The sequence below is a fragment of the Oenanthe melanoleuca genome, chromosome 3, assembly GCF_029582105.1.
Source record: "Oenanthe melanoleuca isolate GR-GAL-2019-014 chromosome 3, OMel1.0, whole genome shotgun sequence".
Lineage (NCBI taxonomy): Eukaryota > Metazoa > Chordata > Aves > Passeriformes > Muscicapidae > Oenanthe > Oenanthe melanoleuca.
In genome coordinates this window covers 106,206,229-106,225,553 of record NC_079336.1, presented here as the reverse complement: position 1 = coordinate 106,225,553, position 19,325 = coordinate 106,206,229, and the positions used below count along the sequence as shown (strand labels likewise).

At 42.9% G+C, this 19,325-nt stretch overlaps 2 protein-coding genes across 3 annotated transcripts; both read right to left on the bottom strand.

The window, feature by feature from the left end:
* Nucleotides 1-811: 811 nt before the first annotated feature.
* Nucleotides 812-5,498, bottom strand: CRLS1 (cardiolipin synthase 1). Its single transcript, XM_056487851.1, has 7 exons — nt 5,029-5,498; nt 4,622-4,759; nt 4,081-4,210; nt 3,522-3,607; nt 3,103-3,171; nt 2,706-2,797; nt 812-1,150 (listed from the first exon to the last, which is right to left on the bottom strand). Exons 1-7 carry the CDS (start codon nt 5,302-5,304, stop codon nt 1,063-1,065), a joined length of 879 nt encoding a protein of 292 aa, XP_056343826.1. The 5' UTR covers nt 5,305-5,498; the 3' UTR covers nt 812-1,062.
* Nucleotides 5,499-6,427: 929 nt separating this feature from the next.
* Nucleotides 6,428-19,309, bottom strand: MCM8 (minichromosome maintenance 8 homologous recombination repair factor). Of its 2 annotated transcripts, XM_056488833.1 has the most exons (18): nt 18,954-19,309; nt 18,697-18,771; nt 18,300-18,382; nt 17,968-18,117; nt 17,535-17,638; nt 16,464-16,662; nt 15,653-15,738; nt 14,696-14,847; nt 13,689-13,887; nt 12,929-12,959; nt 12,506-12,646; nt 11,373-11,514; nt 10,587-10,782; nt 10,123-10,336; nt 9,312-9,521; nt 8,644-8,720; nt 7,978-8,167; nt 6,428-7,148 (listed from the first exon to the last, which is right to left on the bottom strand). In XM_056488833.1, the coding sequence occupies exons 1-18, from the start codon at nt 19,105-19,107 to the stop codon at nt 7,056-7,058; spliced, it is 2,496 nt and encodes an 831-aa protein (XP_056344808.1). In that variant the 5' UTR covers nt 19,108-19,309; the 3' UTR covers nt 6,428-7,055. The 2 variants fall into 2 exon arrangements, with proteins under 2 accessions (XP_056344808.1, XP_056344809.1); XM_056488834.1 differs by lacking the exons at nt 18,300-18,382; nt 18,954-19,309 and having other exon boundaries at nt 18,697-18,767.
* Nucleotides 19,310-19,325: the final 16 nt, after the last annotated feature.

Sequence of the window (19,325 nt, the reverse complement as noted above, 5' to 3'; positions counted from 1 at the left end):
GTGATATTATTTACCTCCTGATTTCAGTCATCAAAACCCTCCATAGTTACAGTTTTTTATGATATAAAAGAAAAATCATATTGCTCACAAAGAAAAAATATGAGTTTATCCACTTGACCTGTTCTGCCTTATTCTTTCTTTAGTTTTGTAGCTAGAGAACAGGCAAAGAACAAGTTGTCCTTGCATGAAGGCTGAGGATAGAAATACAAGAAGAATTAACAGCAAACACATCTAAAAGTTTCTTCCACTGTCTCCATTCATTTGGACAGTATTTTAAATGTTCTCTTTAGCCAACGGTATTAGGATTAAACAACATCTTTAGAAGCTTTAAAGCGTCTGGAGATACAGGAATTTTCGATCACTAGAAATCAATATATAGGATCTAACTCCATTTGGGTACAGACTCCTCACTGCAGCACTGACCTTTCTCAAAAACTCTGAGTACAGTTCACCATTGCTCATCTTTAAAAAGAAAAGGGAGCAGGGTAGGAACTCTTCATGGCTCGTCTGTATCACCTGTGGAATATAAAGCAAAATTTCTCTCTGCTTTGAATTTCAGAAGGTATTGTCCCTCGATGACATCCTTTCTTCTGCTGCAAACTGAGGTGTGTCATTAAGTCCTAATGAGCAGTGCTGGTTTACTGACTTAGGCTGAGAGAAAAATTTGTTCTTGTCATTGCTTTTTCTTCTCAGATCCCTGTGTACTCAGTGCCTTGCATGAATATGGCAAAACAAATCTGGTGCCAAGTGTCTTGACCTCAAAAACAGCATAAAACTATTCAGAATGCACATGGCATCAACAAGTAACCCATGTTTTTAAGAATGTAATTTATTTGCTTTTGTAAACAACTTCATTTTTAAAGAAATTAAAAATACATTGAAAAGTCTCTCTCTACATATATACACAGTACATATTCAAATTTCACTTCATTGTGATGCCATGGTTAAAGCAGAAAAACAAAGCGTGCTTTGATCCAAAACTCAGCTGCAATACCACCACCTCTGTGGGCACAGCACCTTCCTGCCCTTCCAGGAACACTTCACCTTTTATCCTGGACCACTTCACTTGTTCTTGATCACCTGGACAGTTTTTCTGCCGTAGTGGTAATAGCTGTAGGCAGATGTCACCGTTGTGAAAGCTGTGATGCACCTTTGGGGAAAAGAGAAAAGCGTTCCTGTAAGTCTGCTGGGTTTATGGACAACATAGAAAGTGCTTTTTTTTTTTTTTTAGCACCTGTTTTTAACTCCACTGTCAGGAGCCATGCTGCACAGAAATGCAGCTTTCAGTTTAGGTGCTGAAATTCAGTGCTAAGGGGAGGATTAGATAAACAAAGCATCTGCCATCCAGTGGTAAAAGCAGCATGCTTCAGTATAACTAGACACCAGAACAAATTTCCACCACACCAGCATTTGTTCTAGAGAAGGGAAAACAAAAGATTCAGCATTTGCAGCCTACATAACTTATCAGCTTGAGAATTGACAGATTTTTGAAACTAATTCTTGACAGCCTGAACAGGGAGAATTTAAACCACTCAAGACTTGAACTTACCCTTTTCACCAGTTCCAAAGCTAAAGAACAAGTTCCTGCTTCAGCCTCTTCTGCTTCCTTGCCAGACCACAGACACCCCTAAATGAGCAATGCTCCTCTGTGTGAAAGGCTGACACCACCCCTGAGGTGGTGTCAGTGCCACAGCCCTGCCTGCCCCTCTGCTCCACCCTGCCCTCCCTAAGCACTCTGCCAGGGAGTTTCTGAGAGTACTCACTGAGCACCCTGGCAAATTACACCCAGAGGCAACTCTAGATTTTGTTTTACCACCAGGATAAAAAACCACAGACTGTTAAGATCAAGGTTCATTCATAGTTCCTTAAACGCTTCTTGGTTTGGGTTGGTGGTTTTGGTTCCTTTGGTTTGCTTGGGTTTTTTATTTCCCTAGAAGACAAGTAGCACTGGATTTTGCATTACTTTAAACTAAGTTACTAAGTAATTCTGACATCTGCTGTTCAGAGCTCTTTGTTCTGAACTCTTACCTAAGAACTCGGGAAAAATAACTGCACTTGTAATAGCTGCAGTTCAGATCTCCAGTGACAGAGGAAGGAACAGCATTACTTAAGGAGAGAAGTTTCTTAATGTCTGTTCTCATCCCATGCCTCCCCCTCCTTCCTAAAGTCTAGCAGGAATCACCATTTCTCCATGGGCTCTTAAAAGAGGCTGCAGAAACCTGGGTTTCAAGACTGGTTCAGTATAAAGCAAAAATAAGAATGGTTATTTTTACTGATCCCAAGGTTGCTTTTTCAAGGACGCTTATGGTATGAATAAGTGAGGAATCCACACAGCCTTTCTTCCTGCTCCTTTCTTCTCCACTGGTCTGAATTTATGTTTTGTTTGGGTACACCATGCCTATCCCAAAGACTTTTTTCTATACTATTATTCATTATTCTATACTGTTATTCATTTCTATACTATTATTATTCACCTAGTTTCATGTGACCACCTTTTGCTTGTATAGTAGATTAAGTACCAATAAATATCTAGTTCTGGCGTCATTTTAGACTAAAGGTGTAAAAATTCAGCCATATGGGCTTATTATATCTTCTGGGCACAGGTTTTTTTTTTTTTTTTGTTCCACACAAATTAATTTATATTACCAGTTTCTTTAGGAGCATATTAAATTATCTGTGGAAAAAAAATTTAAGATATTAGTTACCATAATGTCTGCAGATATATGCTGTCCACATAATTGAAAACAGGAGCTGCTAAAGAAGCCGCCACCAAAATAAGCTGAACTGCTGTGTTCATCTGAAAAGAGCAAAACAGGAACTCTGAGAAACATGAAGAAGTACAGTGCAAGGAATATCAACATACTTTTATTACTGCTTTAAGGTTAGTTTACATGAAGAAAATTTATTTAGAAACCTTCTTAAAATGAAGCATCTTACTCTGTCAAAATTAGCATGTGGTCTGACAGAGTATAGTTGAAGACAGGATCCATGCATGGTTGGCACTATTTGAAACTTTACTCAGCAGCAGTGATAAATTATCTCCACCCTCCAAACCACCCAAATACCCAGGAGTTGTCTTTTGTAATGAGTTACTGCCCTTACCTTGCTAATGAACGTTGGTTTTAATTGTGCAGTAGCATAACAGGGGTTAAAATACCTACTCAGTGTTCTCTGTTGGGGGAGAAAAGAAGAAAAAAAATGCAACCCTTGTACATTCAATTCGATATACCTGTTCACATGATAAAGAAAAGGCAACTGTAGCACTAAGGAATTACACTGCTCTTTTGTCCATTATTATACATCACACACAGGAAAAACAGTTATCAGTAGCTCTGACTTATCTTTACAAACTGCATTTTATGAAACACTGCTCTGCTCAGAAATGTATCTGGCAAAAGAACAAGAATTATATCTGGTAACCACCAAGCCTCAGGATGACTAATCTCTTGGTAACAACTTTGCTAAAAGCTGATAAGTTTATTTTTTGTCATGATTACATGTTTTTAATGCTGTGCACTCACCGGTGGAGAAAGAGTTTTGTATCGCACGTAAAAAACCGCGGCAATGAGTGCCGCATCCCGCAGGATAATCATGGAAGTCAGTGGAACTGGAAGATCAAGCCAAAACCAGCCAGTGAAAAACTGTGTCCATGATTAAAGGTAAAACACAACCAAAAGAGCAGAAAATTGGAAGCAAGACAAAATAACCACTCCCAAATTCTCCTGAACGAGTTCTATGCATTACTGAGGATGTTCAACACGACTTCTGAAAGGGTTTAAGCTGAATCAGTCAATACAGCTAAAACCATCCAGTCCATGAAAAACAATTTTATAGAGCTACTAACTACTATTGCTTTAAAGAAACTGCATTTGGAAGTGGCAGTACATGCTAGTTGTTGTTGTACGTGGCAGCACTTGCTTTCAGTTTTTTCTTTGGATGTGTTTAATGGGAGCAAAGAGCAACTGGCAAAGCAAGAGTTCCAACAGATACACAGTTTTCCTTCTAGAAACACAATAAATGTTGCTACGGATAAACTGAACTTCTTCACCTTATCTAGAACCACAACTGACATTTCCTCACCTGGGATAAGATTCGCACAAGTTAGGCTCACGTAGAGCACACTGATGAGAATTTTATCTGCCAGGGGATCGAGAGCACTTCCTAGTGCTGATTTCTGATTAGCCCAGTTCCGTGCAATAAATCCGTCCAACTAGGAAAACCAAAATTCAACAGCTCTCTGTTAGAAGAGTATGAACCAAAACAGATAATGTACGCTACTTTAGAGAGAAATTGAATGAATGACATTAGGTAAAACAGCGAGTTTAGCTAGTATAAAAGGTGATACCTCTTAGCTGATACTTGTATCATTTAACAGACCACCAGATGCACAAGCTGGTGCTGGTAATGGAGCCCTGACTTTCCCCTTTCCTCCATTAGCATTAAGTCCCCTTCAGGCACCTGCCAATACCTTTTGCAGCACTACAAAGGAAATACACAGCATTCCTAGAAATCAGCAAATCTAAAAACAAATCTGTTTTGTCCATTTCCACTCTACACTGGGGTCTGTTTCAAGGCCCGGCCCGGTCCCTACAGCCTTATTTCCAAACTGATGCAGACATACCAGGTCTGTCACGCCAGCCAGGACAAAGACACCGAGCGCGACGTTGAAATTCTCTTCAACAATCAAATAGCCTAAAACTGGCGCCAGACCCATTCTCGCCATGGACAGGATATTTGGGATGGTCCAGGGGTTTTCATACTGCAAAGCAAGAAATGAAAAAACTTCAGGGCGCGAACGCAAACCCCACTCTGGCAAACAGCAGAGTTTTAATCACGACAAACACTTTTTTCGACAGAAAGCCTGGAAAGTCCTTGGAAGCAGCCCGCTGCTTGCGCAAGGCACACGGCCTCGGCCCGCTGAACATTAACTTCGCCTTCCCGCAGGAGAGGCCGAGCGCGGCGGGAGCTGCGTGCGCGGCACCTGCCCTCCCGCCCCCTCCCGCCCGGTCCCCGCTGTCCCTCACGTACCAGCTCTGCGTAGGGCCCCGCCGCTCCGCGCTCCCGCGGCCGCTCGGGCGGCGCGGCCCCGCCGCTCAGGAGGCGCCAGGCGGCGGCGGGCGCGCGCAGCAGCCGCGGGGGCGCCGCGCACGCGGCCAGGCACGAGACGCCCCCGCCGCGCCGCCCCCCACACGCCGCCGCACCGGGCCGGCCGCCCAGAGGCCTGGCGCCGCCGCCGGGCCGCCTCCGCGCCGCGCCGCGGAGGAGCCCCCAGGAGCCCCTGCCCAGCCAGGCGGCGGCCAGCATGGCGCGGAGGGGCGCGGGAGAAGCGCGGGAGGAGCGCTGCGGGGAGAGGCGCTGCCCGTGGCCCCTACGCGCGCGGCCGCGCTGACCGCGGGAGCGCGCGGCCTCGCGCCGCCCGCGCCATCCGCCCCGCGGCACTGGGCACGGCGCGCGAGCCGCACGCGGCGCGGCTGCCGCGAGCGCTGGCCGGGGACGCGCGACCTTTTGCGACGCTTCGCGTCAGCCCCGCCCCTCCGCCGGAGCGCGCGCTTTACGGCAGGCGGCCGAGCTGGAAGGGCGCTCCCGGGTAAACGTGTCCCGCCGCTTTCTCGCCTACCGCCCGGCCCAGGCTCTGCCCCGGCGGGCCCCGGGCACGGCCGGCGCTGTTCATGGCAGCCCGCTGGGCGGCTGCCAGCGCTCATCCCTCTCCTCGCACCGGTCTCGGACAAGCCCTTGAGGGAGGAATGTTGGCTTTATCTTAAGAGACTTCTCAGAGCGCAGATGGTCTGTTGTGCTCGGGAATTGCTTCTGGCCCTCGCCTGCCTGCGTTTACTTTGTCCCAGGGAGAAATGGAAATGAGTTCGCTTTTCCCGTGCAGTCGTAAGCTTGCTCCTGAGGCGCGTTCCTGTCCCCCAACACTGCACTAAGCCAAAATCAGTATCTAAGCCCTACTTCCGATTAGTTGATAGAGCAGACCTTGCCCCTTAAAGAGTTCAGATGTAGAACTATAATTTCATACTTAAAGCATTTCATCTGTCTGACCAGTTTTCAGTTTCAAGTATGTTGGGTCCCTGATGTCCCTTAAAGTAGAGGATGAGGCACTAAGCTTCAGTATTTCTGCTTTTTTCATCTATCATACCTTACCTGAGAAATGAAAGGGAAAACAGAAGAATCAGCATTACAGTCTTGATTTTTTAAAATATATTTTTCTTTAGGGAGGGGGTGTTGGTGTTTGGGTTTTTTTAATTCTTTCACTTGAAGCTGCTCTTTCATTGCACCAGACCATTGATTCTGATTCAATTTCAGGAAACACTCAGCACTTCACTCCTGCTGAACACACTTGTGCTGTGTCAGAAACAGTTACAAACAAACAGAACCTGTTGGTGTTACAGATCTTGTAATGACAATGAAAACAGCCTTGAACAAATAAAATTTCTCATATATAAAGTTTAATGAAAGTCAAACTCCAATCCCTGCTTTACAAATTAAATATTGTAATAAGGATATTTTCTTAGATCAGACTTCAATTTCAAATAAAACTTTGGCTTCAAAAACTGTTTCAAAGCAGAAAATCAAGTCAGTTTCAGTAAAGTGTCATTTGGTAACAGCTATAAAACAGTGTTGTCACAACCTTCTGGAAACATTTCTAAATTTTAAATGAACTACAGTGCTGAAAGCACAGCTCATATCATCCTCTCATGAAAGATTTCTGGGCTGAAATTTGTGGGTCCAGCATCTCTTTTAGAAGTAAAGTCCCGTATGGCACTGTAATAGTGTAAAAACACACCTTCCACTCCTGGAGGATGATGAGATGCATTTCAGCCCTGCACAGTCCCATTTGGAACAGCAGAGCTGGAGGAAGAGCCAGCCAGCAATACCATGTGTCAGTCTGTCCTGTTGCAGCTTTCCAGTTTAATTTTCTGCAGGGGAATTTTGAGCCTACCAAATCCCAGTGCTGTGCCAGGTGCAGCTCAGCTCAGGATGCACCTCCCTGCTGCAGGTCCATCAGTCCAGGGGAATGATCATCCCAAGGAAGTTCACCACAGTGACTCTTCTCACATGGTCTGAAGCTGATAAACTCTTGAACCTTTTTTCAAAAGATAACCCTGATCATTTAGGGATCCAATAAAGCTTTCGAAATCAGATACCTGGGAAAACAAAGACCAAAATATCAAGTTGGAGAATGACATCTTACCTGATGTAAAGTAAATTTGTAAACCATGCGAAAGAACTCGGTGAAATAAAACAGGCTAAGAATAGGTTGGCTTCCTTAGCAAACTGTTCACCCTCCAGGAGGTCTCAGACCATCAGTCCCCCTGTTTTGTGCTTTACTTACACACTGTTTTTACTGCAGTGTTACACAGAAGCAGCATTCTCTCCTTTATGACATGAAGAAAGGATGCAGTTACATATGAATAAATTGCAATTCTGAAACAGAAGTATCTAGCACAGAAAAGCATGATTTCTACATTCTCCCTGATTAACTAATTAATTAATTAAATTAACTTTCATAAGTAGTTGATAGAGCAAAAAGTAGAGTTAGCTGTCAATAATTCTGTTTGGTTGAAGTCCCCACGAGTACAGAATGAAAATCTATTATAGGGCAGAATACATTTGTGGCCATGTGTCCCACATGATGTTCCTTTCAACATACAACTTTAGGATGTCTGAAGCAGGAATGAAAACATGAAAGGCATATTTAATCCAGAGGAGGCCATGCAGAAACATCATTGCACTGCTGAAGTAGAGCACAGACACCACAAGTCTAAATTTGGGAGCAAAACCAGGTGTGTCCTCTGGGGAGGCAGAGGGAGAAGCACTGAAACCAGCACTTCAGGAACTCTGCTTAGCCAGACAGCAGTGCATTGGTTGTTTCTGGCATTGCTCAGAGGCACAAGAGAGGTGCCCCTGCTCCTCTCCCTTTGGCAGAAGGTAACTGGGAGCTGTGGTGCTGGAGGGGCTGCTGGCCGAGCTCACCCGTATCTGCAGCTCCCTGGCGACGTGCCGCAGCTGCTGCAGGTCAAAGAGGTTGTTGTAGGTCCTCTCTGCAATGCTGTTCAGGGCAGACACGAATCTCTTGGCCTGTGACCGATTGCTCATCCCAGAGCCGTGCTGGGAACGCTCAAAGTCCAGTTTTCCAAACTCATCCGAGTAGGTCCCCAGCATGCTACAAACAGGTTACAGAAAGAGAGAAAACTCTCAACAGGAGATAAAAGCAAACATACGTGGATTTGATTCCCAAAACACAACTGCTTGAGAGAGCTTTCAGAAGCCACATAGAAAACCACCCCCTATCAAGTCACTTTCTAGGGAACTCAGACTACGGATTCATCCAAACCACTTTTAAGCTTTAATTGTTCTCCTGCACTGGAGAGTAATCACAGGGGAGAAAAAACATTTCAGCAGAGCCTCATGTCTGTGTTACTGTGCTCACAGAACCACTGTGACCACAGAAATCACAAGCCTAAGCAGTTATGTTTTACTAAGGGCTGCTGGCAGCTTTTAAAGAGCAGCTAACAAATCCAAATATTGTATCACAGGCTTAGGTGTGATAAAGTTAATTCTTCACAGTCTTTGAATATGTAAAGAAAAAAGGTTTCATTGTGATGCTTTATTTATTTTTAAAGCAGTGTTTTCTATTACCTGTATTTCATTATCTCTATTACATCCTCAGCATCTTCCTTGGTAGATTTCTCTCTTAATTCCAGCCTTGATCGTGCCTTAAAATAGAAAAAATACCCCACAAAGGTTTAAGATATCCCATAACTGATGTGAAAAATGGCTGCAGTCACTTTACGAGAGCTACAAGCAGAAATTTTAGGAGCAAAGATGGAACCTAAGCCTACAGGATTAGAGGAAAATGTTTCTATTTTTTGTTAGTTTGTCAATGTCACCTCCTGCACACTTGCGCTTTCAGGCTGTGGCTTGGAGTTTATTTGATTTTTAGAGGTGTATCCTTGTGAAGCAGCAGATCACAAATAGTGTTGTTAAGGCAGTGTCAGGAAAAACTGAAGCATTCTAAGTTCAAGGTGGGAAGCAGGTTGTTCCTGCCTGCACCTACTTTTTCTCTTTTTGGGGAATGTGATAGATTCTCTTTCTATCTCCTCAAGGCTGTTTTGCTTTATAAGAAGTTTTAAGGAACAGTAGCTCTTAATCACTTCTAAGCCGCTTGCATTCTCACTTTTTTTTTAACAAAACAAAACAAAAAAAGCATAGTGGTGAATAAGCTATAAAAAATGATAGGATTTGGGTAGTACCTCAGGAATAATCTCTTTGCTTTCAATCCCTTAAGCATTCCAGCTTGCATTTACCTCTGTCAGTCGAATCAAGGACTCCAGCTGCCTTGTGGTGATGGGGGTGCTGTCTGCCCCGTGGTTCTGCTTCCGGAGCTGGAGGTAGAATTCCTGGAGGGCTTGTGCAGCCTCTGGAGATAAGTTTGGGTGCACGTACTGCCGAGCATAGCCAACATACTTCCTCAGCAGCTGATGGGGAATGGCATCAAAGTTTTCTCCTGTTGAGATCTAGCACCATTAAAAAAGAGTTAGATTTCCGTCTGTCAGAATTCTATACAATAAAAATTTTAATATAAAATCATCATCTTTATGCTTTATCTGGTGAAGTCATCACTCTTCATATATCAACAGTGTACTTCAAGTCCCCACACTATGCTCAGACATGTAAACACACACACTTGGCCATTTCAGAAAAAAGCAGCCAGTGCTTCTCATTTGCAGTGATAGGAAATACCAAACAGAATTTGTTATATGGTTAAATCCTTTCTCAAAAACAGAAGGTCAAACTCCCAATTGTAACAGCTGCAGAGAAGACTAAACCATCACTGCTGATACTTTGCTGTTTCCAAAAGTGCATGGGTTTACCTCCAGTAGGAGTATTTCTCTGAAGGCCTGGCATTTGACAATACCAGTTCTTAAAACCATCACTGAAGTCTAATGAGAAACATGCTTCCTCTCCTATACTTTCCACATTTGGATTCAACACTCCATTGCAGATCACGTTATGCCAAATTATTACACCAGCCCACTTCTGTAACTCCTTATTGAAACCCAGCACAGCAAATTTGCTTTAGAGCATGTCAGGTAGCAGCCCCAGGCCAAGTCCCACCTTCAGCCTCTCGAGCAGGGGCTGGTCAGAGGTGGCCTGGAGGACAGAGTGCTCCTGGGAGCTGGCCCGGGTGACCAGGGCGCTGCTGCAGGCCGCGCGCCGGCCGGCCCGCATGGCCATCACGTGCTCGGACAGCAGGTGGTCATGGTCCTCGTTCGGCGTGTCCAGCAGGATGAACACCAGGTCAAACCTTGACAGCAGAGCACTCCCCATCCTGGAGGAAAGACAAGGAACTGGGAGTGCTTGGAGAAGTGGAAAAATTCCACTTCAAACACAGGTAAAAGATCCTGTCCTGCTTATTCGGAAGGACAACAGCAATTTCTCTCTCAAAAGCCACTAAAAATTATTAAAGTTTGTGTTCACACTGCAAAATTCTAGAAAGCAATTGTACATAAGCAACAAGACTGCAGAAGCATCTACTCCTGAATGTGAATTATAAAAGCAGCATTTCAGAAAGGGCTCACTTTAGGTTCTCAGACACTGTTTTGGCTTTGTTGTAATGTCCTCCGACGGGGTTTGCTGCAGCAACAATGGATGTCCGAGCTGGCAAACTGCAAACAATGCCAGCCTTGGCCAGGCTGATGCTCTGCTGTTCCATGGCTTCCAACAAAGCCTGGTGCTGGTTTCCCATCTTATCAAATTCATCTATTCCACAAATTCCTGGAAGCAATTAAAACAGGACAAAGACTTATCAGACAACACATTACCTGAAGGACAAGCATGAGCTACAATCCAGTGCTACATAAGCAGTTCAACTTAGAACCCTAGGAGACATTGGAAAATCTCCATTTTGGCCAGCTTTGTTTTCATTCCATGATAATGCAATCAAATCACTGTGAACGCAGCCTGACTTGGGGATGCAGCATTTTGATTATTCACTGAGATGACGAAACAAGGTTTCTAAAAATTAACAACATACATCATAAGCAATCTTTTTTCAAAACCAGTAAGAGTCCAGCAGCTGACATCAAGTCAGATTCCTGAACAAAAAATAATCCTAGTTCTTCGACACAGTAAGTCTGGTATATGAACTGGAGAACTGAAGTTTCCCTACACTTTAGGAAAGCCTCCAGAGAAGCCACTGGAGAAGCTCAGAACTTCCCCTGGTGTGGAAACCCAGTATCACACTTCAAATGGACATTTTTAGTCCACAGTTAAGTGAGCACTTTGGCCTAACTGAGACTCAGCAGCACACACACTCCTGCCCCTCACAGATGGCTACACAGAACCTGTGGCATTGCATGGATTACCTTGATCTCCAAGCACTAAGGCACCAGCTTCCAAGGCAAAATCTCCAGAAGTGCCATCTCTGGACAGTGTAACCGTCAGGCCAGAGCTGGTGGAAGTATTACCACAAACATACACACCTCGAGGAGCAATGTTACACACAGCCTAGAAGAGAAACAGAAGTGAAGAATTTCATAAGCTTCATTCCAGAGAAACAATTCAAAGTAAACCCAAATTTGTTTCTTTCTACTGAACATGGCCCAACAGTAAAGCTCTAACTCCTTGCAACTCCAAAACACATAATTCCACAAAGCAGTAGGAGTAACTTCTTGGATGGCATTTTTTTAGAAGTAACAATGTGAAAAAACAAATCAGTTACTGTATGCTGGAGAGTCCCCATTCAACAAAAAATAATTTAAAAATTTTATTTCTTAAAATGCTTGCATGCAAATCCATCACTTTGGCTACGTTACTGCAGATCATATCCTAATGCAACAGGTTCATGTTAGAAAGACTTTTCAAAGAAGGTCTAGGTGAACTCTGTCCCTCCTTCACTCCCCAGTAACCATGGAAAAAGAGGTGGAATTTAAAAATCCTTCAGTTTAAGGAAAAAACAAATCTACTACTAATTGTCATAGTCATGCAGAAATGCCTACTGAGATCAAAACCCAAATACAGCGTCAGGTCCCTTTCCCAAAAAGCCAAGATCTGTGCTAGCAACATAGAAATAGGGTATGGAATGGAAGTAAACCTCATAGGAGGAGAGTTACAGGGTATTTGAAGTTCCATTTGTTCAAAGATTAGTTACTTTATTTCACAATGGACCAGCTAAATGAAGGCAGGAAGGAGTGAACCTCCTCACTGGGGAAAAGGGCTGGTGATAAGAACTGTATAAGGGCAGGACAGCAAGCCTGTGACCTGTCCTTGAAATCCCATGGGCCTGATCAAGGACATCTGCCTTGGTGTTTTAACAGGTTCCCTGGAAGGAGAGGACAGCAGGAGAGCCCTCTGGATACTTGAGGTATCCTACATGAAAAGATGGCTCCAGCCAGGCTCAGTCAACCCTTTGTCTTAGCACAGCTATCCTACCATGGCTGCAAGTCAAGATAACAAAGAAATAGAGGAAAACAGAACATAGTAATAAAGGAAACCATACTTGCAACATTTGACTTTTTCCTAATCCTGGATCTCCAACAACCAGAACATGTGGATCTCCTCGCACTGGGATTCTGTTCTTGTCATCCACAAACTTCTGGCATCCTCCAAACAAGGCCAGGGCCAAACCTGCCTTCACAATCTGTTGTGGTACAGACCAACACTGGTAAGTATTTGATCATGGTGACCAACACTGACAGCTCCCTATAATTGGCTGTAATAACCTTTCCTTCTGGACCACTGAACTTAAGGGTATAAGGCTGCCACACACCTGACACCAAAAGAGACTGTGAGCCACAGCCACCTGTAAAAACAGTATCTGCCCCTTCCCCCATCCCAGATAAGCTTTGTGAATCCTTTAGGAGTTGAATGTGGCACAAACGTTTCAAACTGGAATTGCAAGCAGAGTTTTTAACTTACTTACCTCGTGGCCATAGATTGCAGGACAGAGTGAGCTGAAAAGCAAAGCACAAGGTAATATTAAGTGGAAGATAAATCATGTATTACTATAAATAATCAATTGTCCTCTCAATCATCAGAGAGCATCTTAATAAACATATAAAACTTTTTGGGTAGCTGTTGCTAAATTTCCAACAGAAATCAGCAGCCTCAAATTTCCTGAAATTTTTGGATAACCAGAAATGACTGAATTAAGAAAAACTTTTCACTTGAGCCTCTACAAAGACAAAGGAGAACCAGCTTCCCAGTGGTACCTACACCTATTCTTGTCTTAATCAGGTAACCTGTAACCCTTCTTTTAAAGTGCTGGTTTTGTGTTCTTTGACTCCACTGGGAGGGTCTGAGGGACATCCCGGGTAGAAGAGTACATTTTAGTCTGAACTGAGGGTCTTTCATACCCTCTGCTCTGTTCTTGCACCTCTTTACTGTAGAAAAGTGGAGGACAAAATAGTACTTGTAAGTTGAATTTACACAGTGAAGAAGAAAATTAACTAATTGCTTTTTTCTGTCTACAGTTGAACTGGAGCACAGGTAACTTCTTGTATCCCTAAACCCCTCCCAAAGTCCCTTGTCCACTGCAGTTTGCTAGATCTCTGTAGTTTCTATTGCACAAGGCTCAGACATTTCAGAGCTTTAGGATGAGCTGTCACATTTGTGACAGTGTGAAGGTGGTCACACTGATTCATGTCTAATCCTAGGCTCAGTCTAGGTCTGACACAACTTACTTCACAATGAGCTTGAACAGATTTTCCTCAGCTTGAATTTCTTGGATAGCATAGAGGTCTTTAAGGGAAAACTCCATGAACGATCTCTGAAAAGTCTCATCATCAAAATTCTTCAGTTTTTGTCCTTTACTGTTGCTGACAGAGTTTGCCTCAATGTACAATAAGAACATACATTTGTCATTCTTATTTTTAGAAGCTCCTGTTAGAAAAATTGGGAATGATGGAGCATTTTTTCTATCAATAAGTACTCATGTTATCTACAAATGGCATAGAGTAATTCAGAAATACCATGTACAGCCACGTTCATATTTAAGTACTGAACATCTGCACTTTGTAAAATTGATGCAAAATAAGTTTCAAGTTACACTTGTTCTTTGAAGTTCCCTCCACTTACATACACAATAAAATATTTTGCTGGATTGGAGGGCATATGTCTAGAGAGAATTTTGTCCCAGAATAAATAATTTTTTCCAGGGATTTTAAATTATTACATTTGCAGTCAAATAAAAGTTGAACATAAAATGTTTCCACTCAATATTTTGAGGGAAAAGAAGATGCATGATGCAGAAGCATTAAACACATAACTTAGTAATTAATCAGTAATTATAAATTAATAATTAATCATTGTCTGTATAGATTTATTACTGAGCAGAGAATGAAGTCTCAGAGTAAAATAGTCCTGCAATTATTTGCAATGTATTCTTTCAGAGCAGTGTACAACATATTTCTTCATTTTGGGGAAAAAAAAAGTTGAAAAATTTCTCTAGGGAGACTAAACTAAGTCTCCTTCACAACAGTGTGACAGTTCTCCTAATGTCTAAAGGAGGGAAAACATTAAGCAAATAATGCCATAAAATAACTCTTCACTGTAAAAGTTTGGAAACTTCCAAAGAAATTTACACTTTATGCACCCTCAGCACCAAGGGGAGTGACTGCTGTTGTTTTTGTGTAAGCACTACCAAAAAACCCCACCCTAGGAAAAAGGAATCTCAGCAGCTGCACTTCACCTTCCTCGGTGCTTGACACCTTGACTATGCCTGTGATTGTGACCATGTCTCCTGGGACACAGCTGTCCACGAGATCCTGCACCAGCTCGCACTCGATGGTGCGCGGGATCCGTCCTGCTTCCCGCTGGTCGTCTGACATGAGCTCCTGCACCCTGCAACACAGAGGGGGAGCTGGAACCACAACACCTGCAGCTCTGGGCACCTTTTTCAGGCCATGCTTCACTAAATGGGGATGAACTACACATAAAACCCAGAAATGCAGTGACTATGAACTCCGAGTTGAAATTCAGATTTTTACCACTGAGAAGCACGTTCTCATAGAAGTACAGTACATGAAGTAAAAGGGACCCATATTAAAAAAATGAAGAGCTCAGACATTATAGCCCTAATGAATAGGAATTCCAACCCTGGAAAAGCCCAAGGAATTTCTCAGACCTTTACAAGAAGAGCAGTTGACTCTCTGGCTCTGCACTCTGAGATTTTCTGGAAGCCAAGCCAAGCTTTACCAAAGAAGCTGTGATAAACAGCAGCGCCCTCTGGAGCTGCTAAGAACAGCACAAGTTTTTACATGAATATCACTTCAAACTAAGATTTGTAACCCTCCAGTTTACTTCCATCTCACTCAGGTCAAGTGGCACAGCTGACCAATACAACCTAATAGGGCTTTTCTAGCTGACTTACAGCTCGTGAAGTGGAATCAGGAAATCACAGATGCAATTAGAAATTATTGAGAAAAGAAGCAAAGAGCACAAACTGAACATCTCTCCAAGAGCTAAGGGCAGAAGGAATTTGCAGGAAACTATTACAGGCTAGGTTACAAAGTATACCAGTACTTGGATAAAACAAGTGTTTTGTGATACAAATGTTGGAGAGTGCCTGATGAAAAATAATAAGATTATGGGTTGAGCCTTCCTGTCATTTTATGAGAGCCCTGTCACATCACATTTTTGTGCTTACTTGACAGACTGCCAGTCCACTGTGGTGGTTAGAGGAGAGCTCCTATCAGCTGTGAAGGACCGGCCCCGGCACTCAGGAACAAGGCACTGCAACAACAGGAATTCTGATTCATTCTCAGCCTCTTTTAAAGCCCTAAGGTGAAATTGTCTTTTTTGATTACAAAAAAAAAAAAAAAAAAAAAAAAAAAAAAAAAAAAGAAAGAAAGAAGGCAAAGCAATATAATTCAGCATCATTCCAGGAAAAAAAGCCAGTTAAATTAGGGCTACAAATTAGGATGCACATAATTAATGAGGATTAATAAGGATCTATCAAGCACAGACACCTGAACTCTGACTCATAGCTGTTAGAGCAAATACAGCTGAACTGTGCCATCCCCTCAGTGAACTGGTTTGAGAATAACCAGGCACTGTCCTGTGTCTAATGACTTTTTAAGAACAGACAATAAAAAGTAAAATTAAAATAAAAAGTTCAAACAATGTAAGCATAGAAAACCTCCACAGAGAGGTGGAGGGGTCTTTTAAAATGTAACTGGTGAAATGGAAATATAAAGGAGATTATATTTTTTCCAGATTTCAGGGAATTTCCACATATTTTTTGTCACATATCCTGTTGCAGCAGCATACATTTTTCACAAGTAACAAGGATCTGAAGTAAGAAAAGTTGCATGGTATGGCTAATTATTTTTCAACATGTCAGTTGTTTAACCTAGCTTTAAATACTTTCGCCCCCCCCCCCGTTTTTTTAACAGCTGTGGTGCTGTTTCTTCGTCAAAACACAACAAGAAGCATGAAGTTCGATGTTTTTGGCTCACCTTGGTGGGAAGGGTGTACTTCCCATCAGGGAGAGGAAGGCCCTGCACATCCCCACAGGTGGCACAGACGAAGGCCAGGTTGGTGCACAGGGGTTTGATGTTGCTGACCCTCACCACGGTGCCGCGCAGGGCAATGTACTTGCCGTAGCAGTTGGCCCTCACGTTTTTCAGCTGAGTTAGAGGCTCATAGTTGTACACCCTGCATTAGCACATTTCAGCATTAGCACTCAGAAAAAGAGGACAAAAATAACCCCCAAACCCATCCAAACAATCTTATTTCCAATTGAAAACAGTAATCCCAAAAAAGAAGTATTTTTTTGGCAGATCCAATGGCACAATCTTTGATTCTTGTCCTAGAAAGCAGCAGCACTTTCAGTACTCTCCACAAGAATTGACCCCAACAGCCCCAAACTGTATAGTTTGTTTATCCAGTGAAACCTCTGGCCTAGCAATACAACAGGCATCACTTCATCATCATCCCTGTCTCTTTCCATAGTTTCAGATAAGGACTAGAGCTTAGACTTGCAACACAGAAGGACCAAAGTTTTATTATGGCTCTGCCACCACCAGCAGGGATTAAAAACAATAATAAAAAAGGAAATAATTTCTAAAAGGTAATTTAAACTGAATTTGAACTATAATAGGGCTGATATACTCAGTTCCCTCAGACCCCTGAAGTGTGAAATGCCATTACTTCTGAGAAAGACAAAAAAATTTCTAAGGAGTTGTTTTATTAAAAACTTCTCCAGTCAACAGGAATTAAAATAATTCTGGTTTTAATCAATATGTGTTTTATAGAATAGTTGTTCTACTTATAAGCCACTTCTCTACCACCAAGTTTTTCTAGTTCAAGCTGCTTGCTCTGCTTACAAGGAGATTTCATTTAATTTTGTTTTCTTCACAGGGACATGAAGTCATGGTGAAGAGAAAAGCAAAATGTAGGGTATTCCTCAGGAAAAGCTTCACAGAGCCCAGTTTTTCCATACATATGTTACCCTCCAGCACCATGCATGGACACTGGCAAAGATTAGACAGCTCTTCCTTGGGAAAGGACTGTCCAGCACCCCCTACCTGGCATGGATGAGAGGCACGTTGATGATAGGTTCCCCATCCAGAGGCAATCCCTCCTGCACCTGCAGCTCTGCTGCATGTCTCTCCAGGTCCTTGGTGAGGACCTGTGTGCAACAGGAAGGGGGACACAGATGCCCACAGGAGTTACAACTCCCAACAGGGACAGACACAGGTGTTAGAACTACATTTAGTTTTAGTCAACTGCTCCAATGATGAATAAGCAAAATGCACCAACACCAAAGCAACTCCAAAATGTGAAATTGTGAGACATACAAGGGAAGAGACTGAAGGATTTGAGTCTTAAACAAACAGTAATTTTCCCTAAGACAGGAAAACACAGAGATGCGGGGTTTATAACATAATTGCCTCTAAGTGTCACTGATTGGTTTTTTTGGTGAGGGTTCTGCTTCCATGGATCAGAACTTGTGCTTACCTGATGAATTGCCAGACCCATACACTGCAGTATTTTCTGAGGCATATCCCTTAGTTCAGCAGATATATTTGGTATTGATTTAGTCAGCTCTCTGTCCTGGATTAGCTCCTTATAATCCACAAGAATGCTTCCTTTTCTTTCTATTTCATCCTGGGAAACATTGTGAAGGATAAAATACGCTTCAATTAGAAGTGAAACACCCAAATTATGTCCTAAATGTTTCAAGTCTCTGATGGAGGATACTTTTGACAGAAAAAAACATAAAAAACCTGTAGTGTCCTTCTATCAACAACAGGTTGTTGAGGTGGGATATGTTTGGCTTTGTTTTTTACCTTGTCATAAAGCTCAATACGCTGCATGAAAAACTTTTCAAAGGCTTGAGTCTTCTGGACAAAAGGAGACTTGTCATTGTAAACTAATTAGAAACACACCACGTTAGTGACAGAAATAATTCTTTCCACTTCACAAAAAACATAAACAGGTAATTTGTCTTCCATTGTTTTTCTGCATTGCAAAACTAAGGAAGATGATAGATCTCCACAGTATCCCAGTAATGATCACAAAGATTACAGTATATCACAAGAGTGGAGTCTTTATTGTATATATGTTTTTATATATTAAATTTTAGTTGTTCTTTATTGAATTTATAACTCTACTAACACTACATGTAACTAATTTTAGAAAAAAAAAATTAAATACTTGCTACACGTAACTTTAGTCTAAAGATACCTTCAGAGAAATAAAGTTTCCAGCCCTTATAGGGAATAAATTGGTCCATCGTTGATTGGACTAGTCGAGATTTTGCTGGGAGAAGAAAAAAAAAATAATAATGTGGATTGAAACAACATGGATAGTGAAATTTTGTAAGTTTTATTTTCAGTGATTCTTTTGACTACGGGAGACAAACTGTGATTGCCTAGCATAGTGCGTTAAAAGAAAAGCATGATGGCTTCAGAAAGCAGGTAGAAGCACAGGGGCTGGCTCACCAGGTTCGGGCATCCTTTTGGGCTCTGCCTTCTGTCCTCTGCCTCGCCATCCTCCTCCTCTCCATCCTCCTCTCCATCCTCCTCTCCATCCTCCTCTCCATCCCGGGAAGCCTCTGCCCCGGGCGCATCCCCTGCCTCTGACGTCCCCGCTCATCTCCCGCTCTGGGCGCGCGACAACAAACCGAGGTGAGGAAACGAATTTTACCAAGCGATATTTAACTTAAACTAGTGCTGTTTGCAGAGGGGACCCCGCGGCCACAGCCGGGGGAAGGCAGGGAGCAGCCCCGCGGAGCAGAGCCGGGCCTGGCCCGGCCACCGCCGCCCTCAGCGGCCGCTCCCGCCTCCCGCGCCGCCGCACTGCGCAGGCGCGGC

What these genes read in the sequence shown, in the direction of transcription:
- CRLS1 (XM_056487851.1), bottom strand. Translation starts at nt 5,304, where the DNA reads ATGCTGGCCGCCGCCTGGCTGGGCAGGGGCTCCTGGGGGCTCCTCCGC. An exon ending in AACCAACGTTCATTAGCAAG is followed by an intron (nt 2,798 to 3,102) that starts GTAAGGGCAGTA and finishes TGCTCTTTTCAG; the next exon opens with ATGAACACAGCAGTTCAGCT. An exon ending in ATATATCTGCAGACATTATG is followed by an intron (nt 1,151 to 2,705) that starts GTAACTAATATC and finishes TTTTCCCCAAAG; the next exon opens with GTGCATCACAGCTTTCACAA.
- MCM8 (XM_056488833.1), bottom strand. Translation starts at nt 19,107, where the DNA reads ATGAGCGGGGACGTCAGAGGCAGGGGATGCGCCCGGGGCAGAGGCTTC. An exon ending in CCCTGCTCGAGAGGCTGAAG is followed by an intron (nt 9,522 to 10,122) that starts GTGGGACTTGGC and finishes TAATGGTGCTAG; the next exon opens with ATCTCAACAGGAGAAAACTT. An exon ending in CCTTGATTCGACTGACAGAG is followed by an intron (nt 8,721 to 9,311) that starts GTAAATGCAAGC and finishes TTCTATTTTAAG; the next exon opens with GCACGATCAAGGCTGGAATT.